At 45.2% G+C, this 23,851-nt stretch overlaps 1 protein-coding gene across 6 annotated transcripts in view; it reads right to left on the reverse strand.

Annotated features, from left to right (window-relative positions):
• Positions 1–23,851, reverse strand: part of Tacc1 (transforming acidic coiled-coil containing protein 1) — a 112,385-nt gene that overhangs the window by 70,085 nt on the left and 18,449 nt on the right. For 2 of the 6 annotated variants that reach the window (XM_004637242.2, XM_004637241.2), the window contains exons 1-2: positions 4,313–4,725; positions 3,257–3,372 (exon numbers count right to left, since the gene is read on the reverse strand). In XM_004637242.2, the coding sequence (XP_004637299.1) occupies positions 3,257–3,372; positions 4,313–4,473 (277 nt within the window). In that variant the 5' untranslated portion in view covers positions 4,474–4,725. Of the gene's footprint in view, positions 1–3,256; positions 3,373–4,312; positions 4,726–23,851 lie in introns of those variants that run through there. The other 4 variants (XM_023722029.1, XM_023722028.1, XM_004637244.2 and 1 more) reach the window with 2 other exon arrangements.

A 23,851-nucleotide genomic window follows, 5' to 3' on the forward strand; every position in this document is an offset into this window, starting at 1 on the left:
CAGTCTCAGAAATTAAACTTCAACATGAACAACTCAGAAGGAATTTTGCCTACTGAAATCTTCCTGTCTGACCTACGCTTTGGTGGTATTTTCACATATGCTGCCTGTGGACAAGGCGATCCACAAGACTGGATCAGCACCAGATGCAATGTAGAAGAAGCCCTAAAAGGCAGGACACAATCAGGCTACTGAGCAATCATTCTACTGTTAGAAGACCTTGAAATGAGAGGTTTCATAATTTGTGGGTTGTTTCCTAGACTGTACACTACCACCCTTCACTCCCTACAATTACAGTCTGTATCCTGTAACTACCCTACAGAGTTTTCCTGATGCAAAACTCCCTAAAACACAAACATTTCAAAGTTTTCCTTTTAGACAAAAGGAGAAAGAATGTGAGAGTCACTGGAACAGGAAGGATTCAACAATTGGGTCTCTGTGGCTTTGGGGGCCTAACCTCTGCACATCTATTCAAATGGGAAAGAATCTGGCAGGATGACTCAGGGTAGCAGCTGCTTGGAAGGATGAGGAAGAGCTGCCCAGGCTGAGGGCAATTCAAAGAAGCTTTCAGACAGCTACTTAACGTGTGTCTTGTGAGTTTTATGTAAATTTGATGAGAAGGCCACAAAATAACTCTTTCAGACTTTTTTTTAGTCTGGCTTCTGATCTGTTAATCCTGAAAGGAAAAGGGAAGCTATGAGTAACAAGTGGCAGTCACTGAAGATGCTGCACTGGGCTGTGCTGCACACAAAGCCCCTAGTGCATAATCTGTGTGATTTGACCAAGGCAAATGCTCCCAGGTCAGGCAGAAGACATTTGCTGGACTCTGGCAGGATAGGTACTGCACAGAGCTCTCAAATGCAAAAACCAGTCATAAAAAGCTGATGTCATTTACCAGTAATTTTAGCACCACCATAAAGTCTATGAGAAGAGTGACTTCTCTGAGAAATCTATAAAGAAATTTCTAGCCAGTAAAGTACATTAACTGGACTACTGGAAGTCACCAGTTCAAACATAGGGCAGCCAGGCATGCTGGCACACACCTGTAATCCCAGCACTCAGGAGGCTGAGGCAGGAGGATCACCTCAAGTTTGAGACCAGCCTGGAATACATAATGAGTTCAAAGACCACCCAGCCTGGGTTATATATTGAGACCCTGTCTCAAAAAACAAAAAGCAAACAAAAAAATCCCCCCAAGTTAGGTAACTGGGTAAACACTGGCTCTACCTACCACTGTAGAATGATAGTGTCGGACAGTGGAACAGAGAAAAACGCATAACAAAGACATGCATCCTGGAGTCCCTTCTCTGCATAATTGCCAGAGAGCCTCTCAGAAAAAAAAAATCAAAGTATAATACTTCTCTGCTTAAAGCCCTCTGTCCTGAACTTAATTGTGCCTCTTAAAAAGATATGTTAAGGGTAGAGGAGTATCTAAGTAGTAGCCCTGGGTTCAACCCCTAGCACTGCCAAAAAGAAAACTCCTTTAAAAAGATATGTTAAAGCTGTAACACCTGGTACCTGTGAGTATGTCCTTATTTGGAAATAGTAACTTGGGAGGCCTAACCTTGCTAACATTAAGTCATAAAGGATTAAGGTGGGCCCTAGGGCCAGAGAAATAGCTCAGTAGAATAAATGCTTGCCTGGCAAGCACATGGGCCTGAGCAATCCCTGGTACCACAAAAAAAAAAAAAAAAGGAAAGAATATAAGATGGGGGCTAATTTACTGACCAGGGCCTTCACAGGAAGACCACACAGATACACAGAGAAAGACCCCTGTCTGATGAGGCAGAGCAGCATGAGGCTGCCACAAACCAAAAGCTTAGATTCTTTCCAGAGACCAAAGGGAGCATGCTTGTGTTACTTTACGTTCTCCAAATTGTGAACAAATAAATTTCTGCTATTTTAAACCACTGTTTATAGCATTTGGTTATGAGAGCCCTAGGAAATTAACACACCCTCCAAAGGCTTTCACTCTCACTCAGAGAACCAAATCATCAGACTGGACCTTCTACTACCCTGCTGATCTCAGCCTCTCCCTACTGCCTGCCACATCACTCCTCTCCAGCCACAATGGCCTCCCTGGGGCCTCAAGCATGTCCTGAACCTCCCACCCCAGTGCCTCACCCACTGCAGGCCAGCCCTGACTCAGGGCTTTGTGGATGTGGATGTCATCCCTTCAGCTGGAAGGGTCTGTTTCCTAGGAATCTACAAGTCTTGCTCCCTCAGTCCTTCTCTTCCAGGTCTCTGTTCAGGTCACCTTTTTAGTCTCCACTCCAGATTCTCTAGTTCCCTTTCTCGTGTTCTCTTATTCTCCACAGTATACAAGCCAATACATGTTTTATTTAACCCCTAAAAGGCACACCTCCCTCCTAAACATTCGCTGAGAGGAGGACTTGACAGTTAAATCACAGTATACTTTACTTAGAGAATAAACAAATGAAATCTATTAGGGCAGGTGAAATTTTATTCAAAACTGTCTTGTGTGACCAAAAAAAGGTTTCTAAATCAAGGCAGAACAGTAGAATCTTCTACAGATGAAGGGCAGGCTCAAGGTTGGGCTCTGAGGGTATTGATAGAGAAATATGTCTATCCAGCTTTTCTGGGTAGAAAAGGAAAGGGTCTTTGAGGCCAAATCTAAACATAACCACTCCATCATTGTAGGTTTTCATTTTTTTAGCAGCTGAGAAGGGCCCAGCAGAAAGGTGTACGAATGAAAATTTCAATTTTTAAACACATAAACTGCATTCTAAGAAGAAATCTCTGATCACCAAATGATCATAATGTTTTGTTTCATAAAAATGTTTCGTGGGCCGGCCAGATAGCTCAGCTGACTAAAGCACCTGCTTAGGCAAGCGCAGCAGCTGGGTTTGATCCCCTGCGTGCTATGCTGGCCTCGCCCCCAGTGCACTGAGAATGGGCATGGTGGTGTACGCCTGTAATCCCAGCACTTGGGAGGCAGAAAATAGGAGAATCACTGCAAGTCCAACCTGTGTAGTGAGACCCTGTAGACCCTGTACTAATTAAAAAAAAAAAAAAAAAAGTTCCATTTCAGGAAAGCAAAAAGCAATTACAAAAAACCTTCTAAACAACCCAGGAAACTTAAAAAATGCCCTTTCAGAGCAAATAAACAATGTAAACCTGCTTAAGGGATCCTAAATTAATGTTTCAGGTACATGTTTTTAAAACTTTCAGGTACATATTTTTAAAACTTTGAAACAAAAAGAGGCAAAAAAAAATTTTTTTTGAAGTTTTTCTTTACCTTGGGTTTTGGCCTCAGGTCTTGCCAATTCTAGTGATGAATCACAGGATTCCTTGAGAGGTGATCTGACTGGGGTTTCGGCTTCAGGGGTCTCAAAATTACCTTCAGAATCCGAGCTGCCAAGGGGGAAAAATGAGGAATTACCACTTTCAACGGTATTTTGAATGCTTTTTAAATTTTACATCTCCACCAAGGTCGAAGTCCAGTATCTCTGCCTATCTAACTTTACAACCAGTGATCCTGGCTTCCAGGAGGTCTCTGTGATGCAGTTTTTTGGTTTTTTTAAAAAAAGCACTGCTCTCTTGGGCTCTTCAGTCTGACAACCTGGCTCCCTAAAATCTCCTTTCTTCTCAAGAGCTATTCTCCAGCACCATTTATTTTTGAGGTCATCTCTCCCCAGAAAAAAGCACTTTCACACTCTTTTTCTCACCAGACCACTTTTCCAGAGGCTTAAAAATAAACACTTTCACTACAAAATTCAGCTAGCCCTAGCCATTTCTTTTTCCTGGGTAGGCCTCTACCTGTCTGACTCTCTGGGCAGAAGGCTAAGAATACTGTCACCTGCCTTCCGCAATCACGCGGGTGACAGCTCGGCAGAGACCACCATTTCTCACCAGCTGCCAGGGGCCTAACACCACACGACCTTCTTCACCGCGGCTGCATTTGGGGGACACACGGTGGGGCCCAGAGGGGGTGGGCTCTAAGTTCCACCTGGTGAGCTAGAGACACCACCCCTGTGGCTGTGTCGGGGCAGAGGCTGGGGGAGTCGGAGCTCAGAGAAAGTGATCGAGGCAAACAGGAACGCGGAGACTGCAGATTCTGGGCTGGGCTCAGGAATTGCTGAGAATGGGCAAAGGAAACACTGGGGAAGACAGAGCACCCCGAACTTTCCAATGCACAGCGGGGGCCTGGTGCTGGCAGGGACGCAGCATGGCCACGAACAGCGTCATGCGGGAGACACACACACACCGAGCGGCCGCGACACCGCGATGGATGCAGGCAGGATGCAGGCGGGATGGCAGTGGCCGTATCTCGACAGGGATGCTGTGTACTTGCCTGAAACTCAAAGATTTGGTCTCGGCTTGCGAGTCTTCCTCCTCAGGGTCGCCCTCGGGCCCTCCGGCCTCGTCCTCTCCGGCGACCCCGCCGCGCACCGCCGACCACGTCCATTTCGCCCACTGCACAGGGGACAGAATCTGCCAAGGGCTGAAGGCCATGAGCTCGGCTGAGGCTCCGGCTCCGGCTCCAAGGGCGGGCAGGCCGGCGAGGCGGAGCGCCTCTTCCCTTTCAAAATGGAGGGAAGCGGTGACAGCGCCCGGGAGCGCGGCGGGCCGGCGCGGACGTGGCTTGGCGCGCGCCGTCGGGGCCCGCGCGCCGGGCTTCCTCTCCACACAGAGCCGCCGGGCTGCTCTCGCCGCAAAGGCGCCTCCCGCTCCGGGCCTGGTGAGTGCGCCGCGCGCTGCCGGCTCTCTCGCCCGGCCCGCCGGGCGCGCCTCAGCCGCCCAGAGCCGCCCCCTCGGACCGTACTACCCGCGCGCTGGCCGGGGGGACGGCGCGGGCTCTGAAGGCGGCGTCGCGCGCTCGGCTCCGCCCCCGCGGCGCCGCGCTGGTTGCGCCCGGACCTCGGGCGGAGGGCTTCGCGGCCGCACCTCAGGCAGCAAGAGCCCCCCCCCCCCCCCAGGAGCTCGTGTTTGTGCACGCTGCACTTTGCCTCTTCTTCTACTTAGGTCTTTCTCTTGCAGCGTGACTGAGTGGGTGGGTGACACTGGATGGCGCAGAAGTTAAGCCCCTCACACACACGCGCGCGCGCAAACACACACACACACACACACACACACACACGCAACTTCGCGGCTGCTGCGCATGGGTGTACCCCTCCCCCTCCTTGACGCAGCGTGAACGATTTTGGCTGGTTCATCATTCTGCCGCACTCAGGGTTTTGGAAATCCCCCAGCAACGCCACAAAGAGCGACCAAGGACAAGAATCCAAACCGCCTTGTGCCTTCCCATCGGTTTGCCACCTCGGTAGTGGGTGGCCAGGTCCTGGATGAAGGACTCAGATGACCCAGGGACAGCACCGCGGGATGCTCTTCCTTCCTGTCTTGGGGGTTTCTTTTCACAACTTCTAAGTCTTTTGATTTTGACATTGTTGCTTCAGTAGTGAGCCAGCTGGCCTGGTGATGGCAACCCTCAAATAAAAACGTCTGTGTTTGAAAGCACAGGAAAACCGCTGATTTTTTTCATATTCCATCCAGAGATTCTGTTTGAGTATTGCGTCTCCCAAATCCGGTAGTGTGCTCACTTCCAATTGAACCAGCCGCCTTGACACCTGGTTTAATTATTGCCTTGCTTGAGTACTGTTGCTTGTACTGTTACATTTTCCAGAGTGGCAGTGAATCTGGGAAGTGGCTGAAGTTTCCCACAGGGAGAGCAGCCCCAAAATTTGGGGACAGGATCACTCCTCTGAAAGAGCTTGGCATTTGTATTGCCAATGAATCATAACTTAATCTCACCCATTCAATTATGAAAACAGAAACAAAAAATGCAAGAGATGGCCTGACATGTATCCTACCATAAAGGAAGAGCAGGTGTTCATCTGAAAAAAGACTGGGTTAGGATGTCTGGAAGCATTCATTTCAGCTTCTTTCCAGAGATAAACACAAATGTCTAGTGTGTTCTAGAAATGAAGTAGGCAGGAGTTATTGTTTTATTTGGGTCCATATGAAATATACCCTAGGCTGGGCATGGAGGTGCAAGTCTGTAATCCCAGCACTTAGGAGGCTAAGGCAGGAACAATTTAACAACTTAGTGAGGCCCTCTTTCACAAAACAAAACAAAACCGTTCTGGGGATGGGTCTACTCAGTGAGAAGGCCTGAGTTCAACTGTCCCCCACCCTGACCCCCACAAAAGAACTCCAATCCAAACTGCCAACAAGATCTGAAAAACTGCTTGTTTAGTAAGTGTCTCCGAGGAATTGTCATTGGTGAATTTCGTAAACAATGCCCAGTGTGAACCCAACTGAAGGCTGCTTCCAGAGCAATCTCTCTTTGACTATTCTTGGGACCCACCTCTTCCCAGCTCCAACCCTGAGCTCCCAAGCCACAGCTGCCCAGACTTCCTTCATCTCCGGTTAGAGCAGCTATTCTGGGAAATGAGGCTGGCTTCTTCCTGGTTTCTACCCTTCCTATATCCTGAACATGCCTAAGGATCATTACTATAGCTTTTACAGCTGAGAAATGAAAGAGTATTAATTGTGACAGCTGAGAAATGAAATAGTATTATTAATTGTGACATCAGGTAGCTACTAGGGTTGTCTCAGGCACACCTGGGATGGAAGGCCACGTTGCACTTAGCACAATATGTGCAACATATTTATTTGCACATTTGTTTTGTTTGTTTTTGAGACAGGGTCTCGATATGCAGCTGGCCTTGTGCTCACTTTTGTGGCCCCCAGGCTGGTCTTGAACTTGCAGCAATCCTCCTGTCTCAACCTCTGGAGTACTGGGCTTATAGGCATGCACCACCACCACTGTGCCAGAGTTCCAGGGCCGGGGATCTAACTTGGTACCTTATGCTTGCCAGGTAGGTGCTTATGCTATTTCTCCAGCCCCACATTTGTTTTCTGTACCATAAAATTTTAAAGTCAGGAAGAATGTCCCACACCTGAGGAATTTTTGTTTCCCTAGAGATTAGGATGGGGCCATATGTTCAAAAGGTGTTTAATCAATGTACACAAAAATGAATGTTCTAGTTAACAGTCTATGTGAGTTTGACTGGGGCAACATCAATTCACCTGGCTGCTCCTGGGGAATTCAGGCTTTGCACTGACAAAAGCTAGAACCCAAGTTCAATGATGGTCCCAACATGGTAACCCTGACTAGGGAACAAGTTATTAAAACTAGAGAGGGCCAGGGATATAGCTCAGTAGATAAGCACTTGCCTGGCAAGTGTAAGGTCCTGAGTTCAATTCCTGGTACTGAAAAAAAAAAAAAAAAAAGCCAAAAAACTAGAGGACAAATACCCAGCTTTCTGGAGATAAATCCTCCGGAAGTTCTTGGACTTAGTGGGAACAGCAGTGGAGGTACATACTCCATAGCCTGAACTGATTTTATTTTCTATGAGTATAATAATGAGGATAACTGATCTATCAATTTTCCTGTAATTCTGGGAAAGAATGGGCAATGTCTGACAGCAACTATCCTAAAGAAAGTAAAATATAAATCTGTTTTAAATTTCACTGAGCAGAATGTCTAAAAAATACACAACCAGCCAAACAAATGAAGAGGTATTTGTTTTGAAAATGACCATAAGCACAGAAAGGCCCCACCTGTTCTCTTCCTGCCTTTGCTTCCTGTCCTTCTGAGAAATTATGGATCAGTACACCAAGAACATCAGCTCAGTGGTACAGTACTGTGTTTAGCATGCATAAGATTTAAGTCCCAGCTCCAAAAAAGAAGAAATAAGGAGAACGCTCTTGAAACGCTCCCTAAATCGTGGCCAGGTGTATGTCTTCCAGCTAATCCATGCTCCAGGGAGATGTGCGGGATGAGTCTTTTGGATAAAGACTAAATAAACCAAGATAGCAACTGGATTGGAACAGGCTGACAAAGACTCCCCTATAGCTAACTCTAGTAAGATTCCGCTCAGCCCTCTGTGCCTCAGCCCTGCTCTTCAGCAGCTGTGCTGGTACAGCCTCATTTCATCAAGAATCCTGATGGGCTGGTTGTGAGAATAGGGCCCTCATTCTCTCACCTGGCCTGCTTGCTGCAAGAATTCCAGCACATTGGCTTACCCAGAATCCTGCTTTAACCCTGCAGCTCCCCCTTGGTGACTCCTTCTGTAGAGCCCAGCATGGTCCCTAACCTGGCAACCAATCCCATTTGTCCTTGTTTTTTTTTTTTTTTTTCTTAGTTTTTAAAATCTTTTATTTATTGTTTGGTACAGGATCATGCTACACAGCACAGACCTGTAGTGATCCTCCTAGCTCAGCCTCCCCAGTGCTGGGATTACTGGCATGTACCACCACTCCTGGTTTCAGTGGGCTGGCACAACATGCAGTACTAGGGATCAAACCCAGGTCCTTTTGCTAGCCAGGCAGGTGCTTTGACCGCTGGCCTATCTTCCCAGCCCACCTGTCCTTGTATTTGGAGTTGATCCCCATCTCTGCCTGCCACTGTCCAACTGCAGTGCAGTAGTCCCTTTTTAGATAAAGCCGCTTTAGTAACTGTCATGACAAAAACTTCAGATAGGCAAACCCTATCTTTCTTACAGCATTACTGTGGGGATGGGGCAGGAAGATAGGGTGATGGGGCAGAGCTAACTTGCAAGACTCCATGCCCCTGTTAATAAATTAGGATTTTTCCTGTAGTAGGGGAGCAAATTCATATGGCTCTCCAGCTTATAGAGGGGGTGGTAACCCTGACTAATGGTCATACCTCCACAGTTTCTGCTGCTCAGTATTGCCTTTTAACTATCTTCCAAGCAAAACCCAAATCCTGGATTTTATAAATCTTCCAATATTATAAATGTTCTTCCAAATTTAAATTGTTTTAACTCTGGTGGAGCTGCAAGGCAAACCAAAGCCAGGTGTGTGCTTTCCTGGCCCATGGTGCCTGGCTGGGCAAAGGGGAGACCTCAGGCTTTGGAACAAGTAGGCGACATTGGCACTTAAGAGTACAGATCATTCAGACAACAATTTGCAGGCAGAGAAGAAAGGAGGCAAGACTGGCAGACTTGTGAAACTGTTGTTCTCCCTGCCTGGAGCGGCCTTGTGAAGAGGCTCAACTTCTCTCACAGTTATAAGCAGAATTGGAACTAATGTTCTCTTTTGTTCCACCTGTTAGTAAGTAGCAGCGCGTTGAGTAAGTATAAGGGAAATGCTTTCACACTAGAAGGAGCAGAAAATCACTGCAATTTCTGACCACCAGTGAAACAAGAGGGGCACTATGGATTAAAATGTCTCCCCAAACTCATGTGATAAAAGCTTAGTTGCCAGCTGATGGGGTCTTGGGGTACAGGCTGAATCATGATCATGGGCTCTAACTTCAAGTGGATTAACCTACTGACAAGATCAAAATTTCATGGCATTAGTGGAGGTGATGGAAACAGACCAGGTGGCCCTCAGTCCCTTCTGCTCTAACTCCCTTTCCCTCTTCCTCTGTTTCCTGGGCTTCGTGAGGTGAGGTATTCCCTCTGCTATGCCCTACTGCTGGTGTTTTTGCTTGGAGTGACCATGGAAACAAGAAGCCCTTGACCACAGATCATGGGTTTTCCTCTGAAACTGTGAGCAGAAATAACTCTTTCCCTGATGGTTTTTCCTAGGCAAGCAGTAACAGCAACTAAAATCCGAATAAGTGGTGTCATTGAGGACAGAAGAGGACAGGAAGAAGGGCCCAGATGGCCTGAGTTAATCAGAGAGAAAGAAACCATGGAGAAAACAAAAAGATCAAGGGCATAGAAAAACCTGGGTGATTTATCTGTATTTTTCTAATAAACTAAGAATTTGATAAGCCGAATACTTAACTAATTCAACTAAAACAAAATGCCAGATTAATTATGATGTAAACAAAATTGCCAGGCAGCTTGGAAGGTTTTACAAAACTACAGGCCTACTGGAAATTCAAAAAGGAACAGGTGAAGACCTCTAGGTGTCTCGGCAGAAGCTCAGCAGCTTCTGGCATGCTCCACTAGATGAGTTTCTGAAAAAATTTCTACCATTCTCATTTGGCAATAGGGGATGGAAGCAGAAAAGGCACATTACCTGCCTAAAGGCACATAGCAGATTAGTGCCAGAAGGGAATGCAGAACCCTAATCTCTTAACTTTTAGTATTGCACTATAAATTTAAACAAAGCAGAATGCCCTGCTAGCTACTCTGTAGCTTACGATTCTGTCAGCGGTTCTCAGGCTGGTGCTTCCTTACCTGGCCCAGGTTGCCAAATCAGAACTAGGAATAGTAGCTTGTTCTCGTGGTTTAGAACTGCCATTGCCAAAGAAGGCCTGTGGCCACCCTGCCTGCTTTTCTGCCTGAGCAGGTAAGATGTGCTGATGTCTGAACAGGACGACACTGCCAATAACAACAGCTTAGGCTTAACCTTGGGAGATCTGATGCTATCCTGGCTATCTGTTACCTGTAGGCTATCATCACCTGGAGAATTACAGTCTACCATCCACCATTCACACACACCCACATTGGGAAATTCATACTTGAGATGTTAGTGTAAAGGGGACAGGAGGATAGCTCAGTAGTGAAGCATTTGCCTTGCATGAGCAAGGTCCTCAGCACACACAGAGAAAAAGATCATACTGAAGGAAGAGAAGCTCCTTTCTCATTTTCCAAAAGAGAAAATTATGTCCACTTGTTACACTTTTGGCGGGGAAGCGGTACTGGGAATTCAACCCAGGGTCTTCACAGGGTGCTTACATCCTAGCCTCCCACCCCTAGTCCTTTTTGCATTTTGAGAAAGGGTTTCAATAGTATGCCTAGGCTGCACTTAAACTTGTGATCTTCCTGCCTCTGCCTTCTGAGTGGCTGGAATGGTAGGCTTGTGCCACAGGATCTGGCTCAGTTTATAGTCTTTCAATGCTCCAGAAAGATTAACAAGGATCTAGACTGCATCCACTGAAGGATCTAGATTGCATCCATCCTTCCAGACTTTGCTCTGGTGAACAACGCTCATCCCATTTGTCCTCTGATCTATTTTATCCTGTATCACAAAAGTAATTTTTGATTTCCCCCAAAGTACACTATTCAACCTACTTCACAGACCAGACCCACAGCATACCTGTCATGTGGATGTATTTTATGATGTTTACACTAAACAAATTGTCGAGAACCCAGGTCTATGAGGTCCTCTCAGTCTAACTTAGTCATACTATGACTATGTTACTAACATAAGAAAATCCAAGCTATTTCTTTATACCAGGATGGGAGGGTAGTAAAAAAGCAGTTGTTGAATGAAAAAGACATAAAGTGAGATCAGTGTTTTTATTGTAAGTGAGGAATATAATCCCAATGTCATCCCTAGTTCTTCCCAACAACTACCATAAATCGGGGTGTTGAAAACAAAGAGATCCACCCAAAATAGCAACTAATATTTAAATTTAGAAATAACTTCTATGTCAGTAGATACGTTTGGTCTTTCCTGCCCAACAAGAGTGCTGCATTTACAGAGCCTGTGGAACAGGAATGTGGGATTACTCATTTTGTGGAATTACTCTTAATTGATTTTAGTACTTTTTGCTCTTTTTTGTTGAACTTGGATTGCTTTTGAGCAGATAGGAAGAAGGGGCCCCCACATTCCAGAGTCTCATAGACCTCAGATGAAAAACATCATATGAAACCTCATCTAAATTGTTTATGAATTTAAGTTTCTAATAAGGAACATTACTCTAAATGTGAAATGTTTCTTTTAGTTCTCTGGCCTAGCTAGCAGGAGGCTGGAAGTGGAAGGTGTGAGTTAAAAGGGCTGAAGAAATTCAGGAAATTTAATTTTCTTTTCCTACAGCTATTTTATGACCTCTCCTCTACCTCACCTCCAAAATAAAATAAATCTTTCAAATTTTTATAACACATCCTGGGGGGCATGGCCTTAGCTCAGTTGTTTAAGTGGCTGCTTCCACAAAGCTGTCAGCCTCAGGTTGCTGTAGTTCAATCCCCACAACACTCCAGCCAGCCAAACCACCCCTGAGGGCATTCAGATAAAAAAAAAAAAAAACAAAAAAACCTTATTCCATTTATAACACATCCTCAAATAACACCCCCATTATCTAAGATCATCCTGATAGCACATTCTCTCTAACTTCAGAATGTATTTGTGACCCTTCAGGAGACTCCATGTCCCCATTTCTGATACAGGAAATGCCCCTGGGAGGCTAGAAGGCAGCAGATTGGGAAGGCAGCCGGAAGGAGCAGCAGAGATTCACTGGCAGGAGGGCCTGGGAAGAAGAGTGAACAAAACCACAAAAATCTTTCCAGAATAATCTTGACAGCCACTCCACCTTAATCCTTACTCTGGGGATTTGGAGATATTTGATTACAGTAACTCATGGTTTGTGAAAAACAATCTTCCTCAATTACTGAGTGATTATTAAAAAAAGGAAAGTAAACAGGCTCCAGGACACCATACGTAACTTCCTATTTATTCTAGCTTATATCTCTTCAAGTTAGCTATTTGTTCTGAATCTACAGGTATGTGAAATCTAAAGGAAGGTATGTTCCTGTTATAATACAAATTAGAAAAAGGGGACAGTTATTTGGGAAGTGTGTGTGGGGGTGTGGGGGGGTGTGTATTAAGAAATATAAATTTGGCATAGCTGTGCATGCTTGCAAATCCAGCTCCTGAGAAGGCTAAGGCAGGAGGATCACAAATTCAAGGGCACCTTGGGGAACTTATAAGAGCCTGTCTTAACAAAAAAGGACTGGGGATAGAGCTCAGTGATAAAGTACTTGTCTAGCATGTGTGAGGTGCTGGCTTCCATCTCCAATTGCACAAAGGAAAATAAATGTTTTATTTATTTTTTGTGGTGCTGGGGATCAAACTTAGATCCTTGTCCAGGAGAGCACAGTCTATATAAGTAAGCTTCTCCCCAGACACCTAGTTTTTTTTTTTTTATTTTTTTCCTAGCTTTTTTTTTTTTTTAAATCCAAATATGACCACATCACTCATTTTCTTCAATAGCACATATAGGCTAGCTGAATTAGTGGAAAGATTAGCAATGTTCCAAGTTGATAAAAATAATATTGTAAAGATTATGATATTATCCAATTCACTTTTATTTCTTGTTTTTGAAGAAAACAATATTACATAAAAATATGGAACACTTCATGAATTTGTGTGACAACAGGCATATGCCACCATGCCCAGCTATCTTTTTTTTTTTTTTTTTTTTTTTATTTTAGAGAAAGGTCTACAGGGTGTTCAGGGTCTCACTACTAGATCGGACTTGTAATGATCCGCCTGTTTACAGTCTCCCAAGAGCTAGGATTACAGGCCCGCACCCAGTCTCAGTTGCCCAACTGCCTGCTCAGTGCACCCCGGGGGTGGGGCCAGCACTCAGTTATCCAATTAACTTTAACTGTTAAGGTCTTGATTTCACTAAAAATTCCTAGAGTGTGTTTCTCAGAATTTTGAATATTTTTCAAAAGCTGATCTGGAGAAATAAACTGATGAGCGTATTTTAGATTCCTTAACCCCGTTCCCAAATAACTATGAGTTAATAAAGAGATAGCCTTATAAGGTATTAAAACATATCTATGCAAAAATAGGCAGATCTTTGTTCAGCAAAAACAAAATTCAAAGTTCGGAAAGGGCCTCTATAAAATATAAGCATTTGTTATATAATAAAGCTGTTACAACACAAAAAATGATTATCTAATAAATGGTTGGAGAATAACTGGCAATGAGAAAAAAAAGACAAGCTAAAGCCTTACTTTGGAGCATATACCAAGATAAATCCAGATGGAGTGGATGGCTAAATAATAAAAATCAAACCATAGGGAGAAAAAAATTCTAGAAGCAACAGAATCTGTCAAAGCTCTCTAGGAAGGATGGCGGTCCAACTTAGAAGTAATTAATAAAACCACAGACAAAATAAAGACTGCAGATTTGGCTGCATGAAAACAAATCTGAAGAAAAACAAAGGTTAGCACTGTTATTACCTCAGGAACTCTTGAAAACCAGTGGGATCGCCCAAAGCCAGCTAAGAACAATTGCAACTGCTTACTCCGAGTCAGACACTGCTGAACCCTCGCATCAACTACCTCATTTTCTCACTTAATCCCTACCTTCTGACCCTACAATCTCAGAAGGAGAGTGTTCATTGTGGATGGGGGTGGGTAGTGCTGGCAAAGAACCCAGGGCATTACACATTATTATGCCTTTAAAGGAAAAAGACAGACATGCATGGTGGTGCATACCTATAATCACAGCACTTGGTAAGGCTAGGGCAGAAAGGTTGCAAATTTGAGCCCAGCCTCGGCATTCTGGAGACTTAATGAGATCCTGTTGTAAACATAAAATAATATAAAAATAAAAATAAAAAGGGCTGGGGATGTAGATCAGTGCAAAAGCCCTGAGTTCAATCCCCAGTACTGCCAAACATGGGAGGGAGGCAGAGCTAAAGATAAAAACATCAAAAGATTATGTTGGCTGCATTTTCAACTCCAGGACAGGGATGACTGATCTGAGTTTAGCAAGAGTTTCAGATGGCCTGAGCTCCAGCAGCTAAATGCAGGAGTCTGTGTCTGTATATATCTGTATCAGGCCTTCCTCTTCTTCCCCATATGCAGTCCAGCTCTGTGCCAGCAACACTGTTTTAGCCTGACTAAAGATTAATTTTCAAAATTGAAAATGAAATCAATAGAAGAATCTCCATCTACAAGGAAATTCTAGCCAAGGGGCCACTTGATAACAGGCAAACCCAGACCTGCTGGGAGTTGATGTAAGTAAGAAGTGAATTCTGAAGGCCCAACATGGAAAGGCTCTAGACTGGATCCCAAGTACCAAGAAAGGGAAAGACTGACCACACATGGAGTGCAGGAGAGGAAGGAGGGTGGAGGCGGCCATGCTCACCACCAGGCAGAGCGCTGCTCCCTGGGTGCTGTGGGGCCGGAGCAGGAGACCCCTGGGGCCTAATTTGGGTGCCAGGCTAGTGTCCAGTGTGAAACCCTCCACCAGTCAGGGACCTGCTACAGACTCCTTTTGATACAAATGAGAGTCCTCAAAGACACCGCAAACAGCCAAAGCTGAAAGATGTACTTCTATGGGAGACATAAAAAGATCTATTTACCACCTCTCTTGATGGGCAGCTCTGTCTTCTAGGATGCTTTTCTTCTGGGTGATTTCTTTTGAAAAACAATATTAAAGAGGTAAACTAAACAAATGAGGCCTCTTCCTGTGGTGGGTCTGTGAGGAAGGAGGTTTGGGACAGCTTATAGAAGCCTAACTCTGTGTGAAGCAGGAAGTGTAAGAATTGGAGGAAGTCCCAACCTCAGTCTATCTCCCTTTCTCTCTCAAGCTCCCCCTCAAGCTGCCTCCTGCCTCCAGGCCCCTATGCTGGCAACTTAAGTGGGGGCTTGCACCTGCTAAGCAAGCTCTCTATCCCTGAACCACAGCCCCAGCCTGTACTTAAGAGACAGAATCTCACTTAACTATCCAGCCTGGGCTCAACTTTGCAATCCTCCTGTCTCAGCTTCCCAAGCAGCTGGAACAACAGACCTGCAGCACCATGCCTGGTGTGAAATGCTTTTGAAGAAAAATGCAAAAGGATCCTATGAACACAGTGCTAGGGTCCTGCTGAAGACTTAGCAAAGGGCCCACATAATTCAGGGGACTGGAGTTTTAAGCTGCTTTAGCGTCAAGGTAAAGTCAACACTGTCCAGAGGGCAAAAAGATTCTTATGGCTCCAGAGTGGTCCAGTTGGCTTTAAACTAGTCAATGAATGCTGATTTACTGAGGGAGGGGGTCATGCAAATCTCCTCTATCTTCTCAGAGGAAATGAGAAATGTTCACTGTTGGAAACTCAATCTGTCAAAAGACATTCCCTTTCCAGATTACTAAACATAACTCATGGCTCTGCTCCATCTCTACTAATTGTTAACATGCACAAGTTTAATTATTAAAACCAAAAAAGAATGGGACTCTAATGCTTCTTTAGGTGCTTTGTGTGCTTTGACCCTCTGCATTCCACACAACTACCACAGTAGGGGCTAACACCCCTGTCCATTATTTTCTGCTTTCTCCTGGTAAAAGAACCCTCTCAGTGTTCACTGGAACATGGCCATGACGTGAGGGACTCATCTCCAGCCTCCGCCAGCAGCTACGTGTGGCCTTGTGACTCCATCCTGACCCAGGGGGATGTGAGCACAAGCAGTCAGTATAAATTTGCAACAATGTCTTAAAGAATAAAACTGCTTCTCAGGAAAATAAATATATGAAGAAATATTCAACATCGCCGAACATTAGAGAAATGCAAATTAAAACAACACTGAGATTCCTACCCCAGAAAAAATATTCAAGTAATCCCATAAAAAGAACTGCTGGTAAAGCTAGTGGGAAAAAGGAACTCTTCTACATTGTTGTTGTGAGTATAAACTGTACAACCACTGTGAAACTCTTAATAGTGATTCTGAAAGTACGAAAACTCAAATTCTGTTCAACCCACCTATTCTTTTAGGTATCTTTCCAAAAGAGTTAAAGACATCATATTACAGAGATACATGCATACCCAAGATCGCAGCAACACAACTCACAATAGCTACATATTGGAAGCAGCCTATATGTGAACGACAGATGAATGGATTAAAAAATTATGGTATTTATGCAGAATGGAGTACTACTCTGCTGTAAAGAAGGATAAAATTGAGTCATTTGTAGGGATAAGGATGCACCTTCAGAACTTAATGTGAAGTGAAACAAATCAGAGGTACCAGCTTAAATACTGCATAATTTCTGTTCTGTGAGAAACCCAAATTATAAATAAAGAACAAAATAAAAGGTAGATAATAGGAAGTAGGGAGATAGATCCTTCTCAAATGGCAAGGGGTCAAGCGGAGGGCAGGGAAAATGTTGAAAGAAGACACGATACGGTGGGTACCTGTACCAACTTTCACCAGCAACGTAACTGTTATGTACTACAAACCTGCAGTATAAAAAGTTTAGAAACAACCACTTCTGCTTCCTTTTCTTCGTAAGGTGAGTGCGAGTCTATCAGGTGTGTGAGGACCACACTTGGAAGAGAAAGGATAAGCAACCACACAAACAGACGGGACCCACACTGGGCTGTCCTCAGGCCCTGGCCACTCATATCTGAGCACTTTTCTGAGAGGCAGAAATGTTTCTCTCCTGATGGGGACTGAAGCCAGGGCCTTCACACTGAGCTACTTCCTCAGCTTTTTTTTTTTTTTTTTTTTTTTTTTAATTTTGAGACAGGCCTTACTCAGTTGCTAAATTGTTTGGGCTAGGCTGGAACTTGCAATCTTTCTATCTCAGCCCTCAAGACTGCTGGGATTACAGGTGTGTTCCACCATGCCTGGCCAACCCTAGAAACCTTCATTAAGGGGAAGATACAGATATGTGTATATCCATTTATTCAAATTTTATAAGTGCCAAGCTTTGCCAGCCTGTGCTACACACCGTTGATCAAAACGGGCTCCCTGCCCATTTCCTGTGGTGCTGCTTGTGAAGGAGTTTGATAAGCAAACTAGTCAACAGGCAATTTATAAATTATCATGTGTGAAATACATGGAGTCCAAGAGTAACAGAGTTTCTAGCTGAGAGAAAAGACAGGAAAAGAATTTCACTTTCCAGTGAGTGGCTGAGGTGAAGGCTGTGAGAAGAGGAGAGGCGGGTGGCTTGCTCAGTCAGAGAAGGCACACGTCACAGGGCCCAGCAGAACTTGCTGTTGTGGTTGAAGCCTTAGGTTCAAGGCCTGGCCCCAGCCCATGGAGCGCTGGGCAGTGATGAAGCTTGACGAGGCACAATGGGAAGAAGAACGGTCACAGAGTGGGTCTGGGGGTAAATTCTGGGGCACAGCCCTTTCCTCTTTCTCTTGCCTACCTGGCTGTGATGAGGTGAATGGGTTTCTTCTGCCATCTCTCTTTCTCCACACAGGCCCAAAGCAAGAGGCCACTGACCATGGGCTGAACTCTCTGAAACTGAGAGCAGAAATCAATCTTTCCTCCTTACAGTTGCTTATCTCAGGGGTTTTGTCAGGTGACAAAAAGCTGACTTCCTCATTAAGGATCACTGTCATTGAAAAATGAATTTTTGGCAACAAAGAAAAGTTCAAAGAGAGAGTAAAACTAACCCAGTGACTTGCCTTTGATAAACAGCTACTGTTAAAATGTTGGTGAGCAACAGACACTATTTTTATCTGTTCAAAGCTCTGCTTACATCTGCAATTAATCTATTTCTATTTTCCAACTTATAACTTGTCTTTCCCTGCTAGAAGTAAGTTTCATGAACACAAAGTACCTTATCCATCTTGTTCTGACTGCTCAAATAATTTTGGGTGATGGAAGAAAAAAGCAGAACTTTGCAAGTGCCTCTTTTACACAAACATGTATGTGGGTAGATGGATGGAAAAATAGAAAGGTAGGATTTCACACAGGTAGGATTTAAATATACATACTGTCTTCTGTAAAAGGTGACTTCCTATTTGCTACTCCTTGTCTGCACCGTAATGCTCTGCTCCCCACAGGAGGAAGGGGGAACCAGCTGTGCAGCTTCTGGTCTGGTCCCCTGTGGCATCTGCCTCCCTGCACAGCCCGTGTCCTCGCCTCTCCTCCCCGCTGTGTAACAACACTGACCAGCCCAAGTGTCCATGCCCAATGTGCCCAAGTTGCTTCCCTAGGAGTGATATTCAATTGGCTCACTGAGCTGGGCACATTGGGAGGGTGAGGTAGAAGGATCATAAGTTTGGGTTCTACCTGGGCAATTTAGTGAGACCCTAGCTCCAAAATTAAAAAAGAAAAAGGACTGAGGACTTAAGCTCAGTGTGAAGACCTAGGGTCTGATCCCTAGTACCACAAACTGCAAACAGACTAATGGGGCCAGGGTCCCCACTATGCATGAAGCTGGGGAGCAGCCCCGTGCAGGTGCACCCTTCACATGCACACAGGAGTTTTAGTTGGGGTCCTAGAAGCAGAACTGCAGTACTTAAACAAATGCATTTGTATTCAATGCATACAGCCTAGTGCCCTCCAGAAAGGCACTGATTTTCCTTTATTAAATACAATGTATGAGAATACCTATTCCCCAATCTTTAATCGATGTTGAGCTCAATCTTTTAAAAGTTTGCCACATGGAAGAAAAGGATAGGCCACCATCAATAACTGTTGGTTTTGTTTGAATGCATCATTTATTCTTGAAGCCTGGGCATTTTTAATGTATTTATGGAGCCACTGATTTCCTTCTTCCCTTCCTCCCTCTCTGCTCCCTTACTCCTTGCTCTTCCTGCTCTCCCGTTTCCCCCTTTTCCCTCTAAATGGAGTGTTTAAGTCCTTTTACCTTAAATGAGTGGCATTAAATGTGTGGCTCCTGGCCCAGCAACTGAGCAATACCTCAGGGCACACTGGAAACCACAGTCCTGTACCTGCCCATGAGGGGTGCAGGGGGCAACAGGTGAGTGCACGCCACTGGACACATGGCAGACCTCAATCTACATGGCTGCTGTGTCTCCACCATCCAAACAGAAGAACAAGAACTTCCAGACCAGCAGCAAGTTTAATGCTATACCTTCTCATCTATGTCCCCTCACCCACAATGCCCTGTGTGACTGCAACAGAACTCTCAAGTCTGCAGGGCCATAGAGCTCAGCCACTAAAGCTGCTAACAGCTGGAAGAGGTTATTTCTGGTTCTTGTCTACCTCAGATCATTCCCTCCACCTTCTATCTACAGTCCATGTTTCCTCTGAAGCTCCAGGGTATGTAGTTTAGCTATCCTGGCTCCAGCCCCTGCTCCAGGTGCAAGGATAGGAAATGACTCAGGCCTGACCACTTGAGTGCCCACTCTGGTCCCCACCCACTTCCCTAAAAGCAACACTGGATCTAGCAAAGATCATCAGACCCAAGCCCATCTAATTATGTCTCCTGACAACCCTTTCCGCTGTTGCAGAAGACTCCTGTAAAGGGAAGATCCTGTAGTAAGATAATGTCCTTGAGCAGGGAGGGACTCCAGGGTACAGGGATGAATCTACTTTAGTGACATCACTCTATATGTACAAATATAACTCTGGGCCAGGCATGGTGGTGCACACTTGTAATCCCAGCCCTTGGGAAGCTGAGGCAGGAGGGTTGCCATGAGTTCAAGGCCAGCTTGGACTGTACAGTGAAACCATTTCAAAAAAAAAAAAAAAAAAAAAAAAAAAGAAAAAAGGAAAAAGAAAGAAAGAAAAAGAGGGCTGGCCAGATAGCTCAGCGGATTAAAGTGCCTGCTTAGGCAGACACAGGGGTCAGAGGTTCTATCCCCAGCCTGCTGTGCCAGCCCCACCCCTGGGGAACGCTGAGACAGCAATTGAGACAGGGCATGGTAGCAAGCACCTGTAATTCCAGAGCTTAGGAAGCTGAAAACAGGAGAATAACGAAAGTCAGATCTGTGTAGTGAGACCCTATAGTCCCTACACTAAATACCAAAAAATGAAAAGAAAAGATAAAGAAATTTATCTCTGCATTGCATTAGCCAACAAGGTAGACATTTGCATTCGTCACTAGTTTCCTGCCTCTTGGCTCAATAACCTCTTGATTTAAGATGTTGTGTTGACCAGACATGGTGCCACACACTTGTAATCCTGGAACTCAAGAGGCTGAGGCAGGAAAATTATCATGAGTTGGAGGCTAGTGTGGGCCACATGAGTTCAAGGCCAGCCTGAATTACATAGGGAGATCCTGTCTTCAAAGGTGGGGAAAAAAGGAGAGGTGGAAGAAAAGGAGAAAGAGACGGAAGGGAAAGGAGGAAAGAAGAGTGGGGGGAGGAGGCAGGAGTTAAAACAGCAGTGCAGCAGGTGCGGCACCAGAAGTGGCTGTGTTGAGCCCTGGGTAGGGACATCATCTTCCTGGTCGAGGTGGCAGGGATGGAATGTAAGATGGTGTGGCTGCCTTCCTCAGGTCTGGCCCAAAGCTGCCTTAGAGAGGCCAGAATCCACTGTTTCCCACCAATGCCATCAAGGACCAAACTGAAAGAATATCCTTAATTCTTAAAGATCTTAAAATGATTCCCTGTGCAGGGGCCCTTCTTTGGTCTCTGCAAGAAGCTAATACTTCCCCCTAGTTAAGATATTCAGAATTTCTTTGTCTTCACCATCCACACTCAAGTTACAGGCAGCTACTTGGAAACATCCACCAGCAGCTCTGGGGATCAGCAAGATAGGGAGCCAGCCCTTCTCGAGGTTGGCCCCAGCACAGTGCAGTGGAGGCTGGCACACATACAACAGCCTGCGAGGAGCTCAACGACCTTGCACAGCTCCAGGCTCCAGTGATGCAAGTGGAAGATGCTCAGCTATGACCAAAAAAGGAAGCGCCACGCTTTGGCTTCCACACGTTTGTGAAGGGTGAGAGGAGGAAGTGTGGGGGAGGGGCAGCTAGCGCAGAGCCTGCAAAAGAACAGTGTCAGGGAGATCCGGGCTCCCTGGGATGGCTGGGAGGCAGTGATGCTGCTGCTGGGAGCTTCCACACTGACAAGCCATGTAGCTCGGCTCTGAGGGGCAAAGGCCTGACAAGCCTGGAATCTGAGCGTCAGCTGCAGTAGTATCTTCCAGCCACAAGACTACCCTGACCTGCAGCCATACCCTGCAAAACTCACTACTTTGCGAACAGAATTTATGGAGGTAAGATAGGGCTGGCAGTCCAGAGCGCACACAGGTCACACTCACACAACACCCAGTCAACAACACCACTCCATACACAGCCTCATATAGACGGACTCACACCACACATGGTCACACACTTCCTCCACAGAGTCTCATGCTGAGTCACACATACACATGACAGCTCACCCGAACAATCACACACAGTTCCATATATAGTCACACACACAAAAAAAAAAACACAAGAACCCCACCTACAGTCTCATGTACACACACATTAGGTACATGTCATACATGCTACAAGTCACACAAACCACACTTCCTCCACACTTTCTCACACAGATACACTATATGCCCCAGTCACTCACACACACACACACACACACAAATACACTCCAACCCCCCTACATTGTAACGTACACATACATACTACATACATGTCATACACAATCACACATTTCCTCCTTATGGTCTCACACACTGTAGCCCCAGTCACACAAAACAACCCAACCCACATACTCTCGTGTACACATAGCACATGCACCACACTTTCCCTGCACAGTCTCACAGTCTCACGCACCATTCTCACATATACCACCCAATTATACATCTTCCCCCACAGAAGTTTCTAATGCACAAACACCCTCCCCATACACTCTCACAAAGTCACACATACAAGCTACCTCCCACACCCACAGAGTACGTGTCTGGCTGGCTGTCACTCCCCATACACACAACCTCTATGCCCTCCCAATCATCCAGGTCCCACCACCACATATCTTCCCTTCAATTTCACTGGCCATTGGTACAACAGTATAAACTCAAATATGCAGACAATTAGCAAGGGCATAAAAACAACTTATGCTTAAAAAGAAAACAGCGATGAACTGGCCAGGTAAAAAACACAAGGAAAAATGTGAAAGCATCAGAAGTGCTGGAAGAGCCAGTCCCGTGAGTCCTGGATTTGTTAGGGTTTTGCTCTTCAAACAATATTGCTTATTTTGGGTCACTAGGGAACTGGAATAACTTGTTTTTTTGACACAGGCCTCGCTCTACTGCCCAGGCTGGCTCTGACCTCCTGGACGTAGGATCTGGCCTCAGCCTCTGAGAAGCTTGAGCTACAGGCAACAGTTAAATAAATCATTCCTCTTAATGAGGAATTGCTGGTTTGGGGAAGAAGCAGTCTCCCCACTTCCACTCTGAATAAAATCTTCCTAAACCTGATATGGTGGTACACCTGTAATGCCAGCACCACAGAAGACTGAGGCAGGAGTATCAGAAGCTCAAATTCAGCCTGGGCAACTTAGTGAGACCCTTAATTTTATTTTTCAATAACATTTCAAAAGGGCTAGGGGGTGTAGTTCAGTGGTACAGTGTCCCTGGGTTGTCCATAGTAACAAACATACCCTCCACATACACACACACACAACCTCTTCTGCAATACAAATTTGCCAGCCAGGAGCTAAAAGGCCACCAGAGGGCACTAGAAAGTTCTGCCACACATTCAATTAACAAATATTTTAAAGAAAGTCTTCACAACTTATATTCTGCCAATAAAAAAGTCTCAATGAGTCCCCTCTGCCTCCCACACAGGGTGCTTATGCTGAAAGCAGAGCAGTGACTATCTGTGAATGAGCAACGAAGGATTCAGAGGAGAAGAAAGGTTTCCAATTTCTCTGAAGCCACAGAAAATAGCCTGGGTGTGGTGGTACATGCCTGTAATCCCACCTCTAGAGAGGCTGTAAACAGGCAGATCACTATGAGTCCAATCTAGTAGTGAGACCCTGAACACCCTGTAGACCATTCCCTAAAAAAACAAACAAACAAAAAAAAAAGAAAGAAAGAAAGAAAAGAAAAGAAAGTACTCTGAACCAAAGGAAAAGGAAGGTGGTGTGAGTACGATGTCTTCTACACCCTGTCTTTTCCTCACCAAGGTGAGATGAGAAATGGCTGCCTATAGCAAATACTATTCCCCCCTCCTCTACAGTACCAGGGATTGAACTCAGGACATTGTGCTTGCCAGGCAGGTGCTTATGCTGCTGAACTATATCCCTGGCCCCACAAATACTATTCTTAATAGAAAAATGAAGTGTGTATTTTTCTTACTAATTTTTAAAAATTTGGGGGCCAGGGGAGATAGCTCAGTGGCATAAGCTGCCTGGCAAACGCAAGGTCCTGAGTACAATTCCCTGTACAAAAAAAAAAAAAAAAATCATAATGTCCACTTTTCTGATCAAGAGGAAAGTGCTGGTCACTCTGGGGGCACTGCAGGTGGGAAATGAAGGGTTCAT

The sequence above is a fragment of the Octodon degus genome, unplaced genomic scaffold, assembly GCF_000260255.1.
Source record: "Octodon degus isolate 3935 unplaced genomic scaffold, OctDeg1.0 scaffold00088, whole genome shotgun sequence".
Classification (NCBI taxonomy): domain Eukaryota; kingdom Metazoa; phylum Chordata; class Mammalia; order Rodentia; family Octodontidae; genus Octodon; species Octodon degus.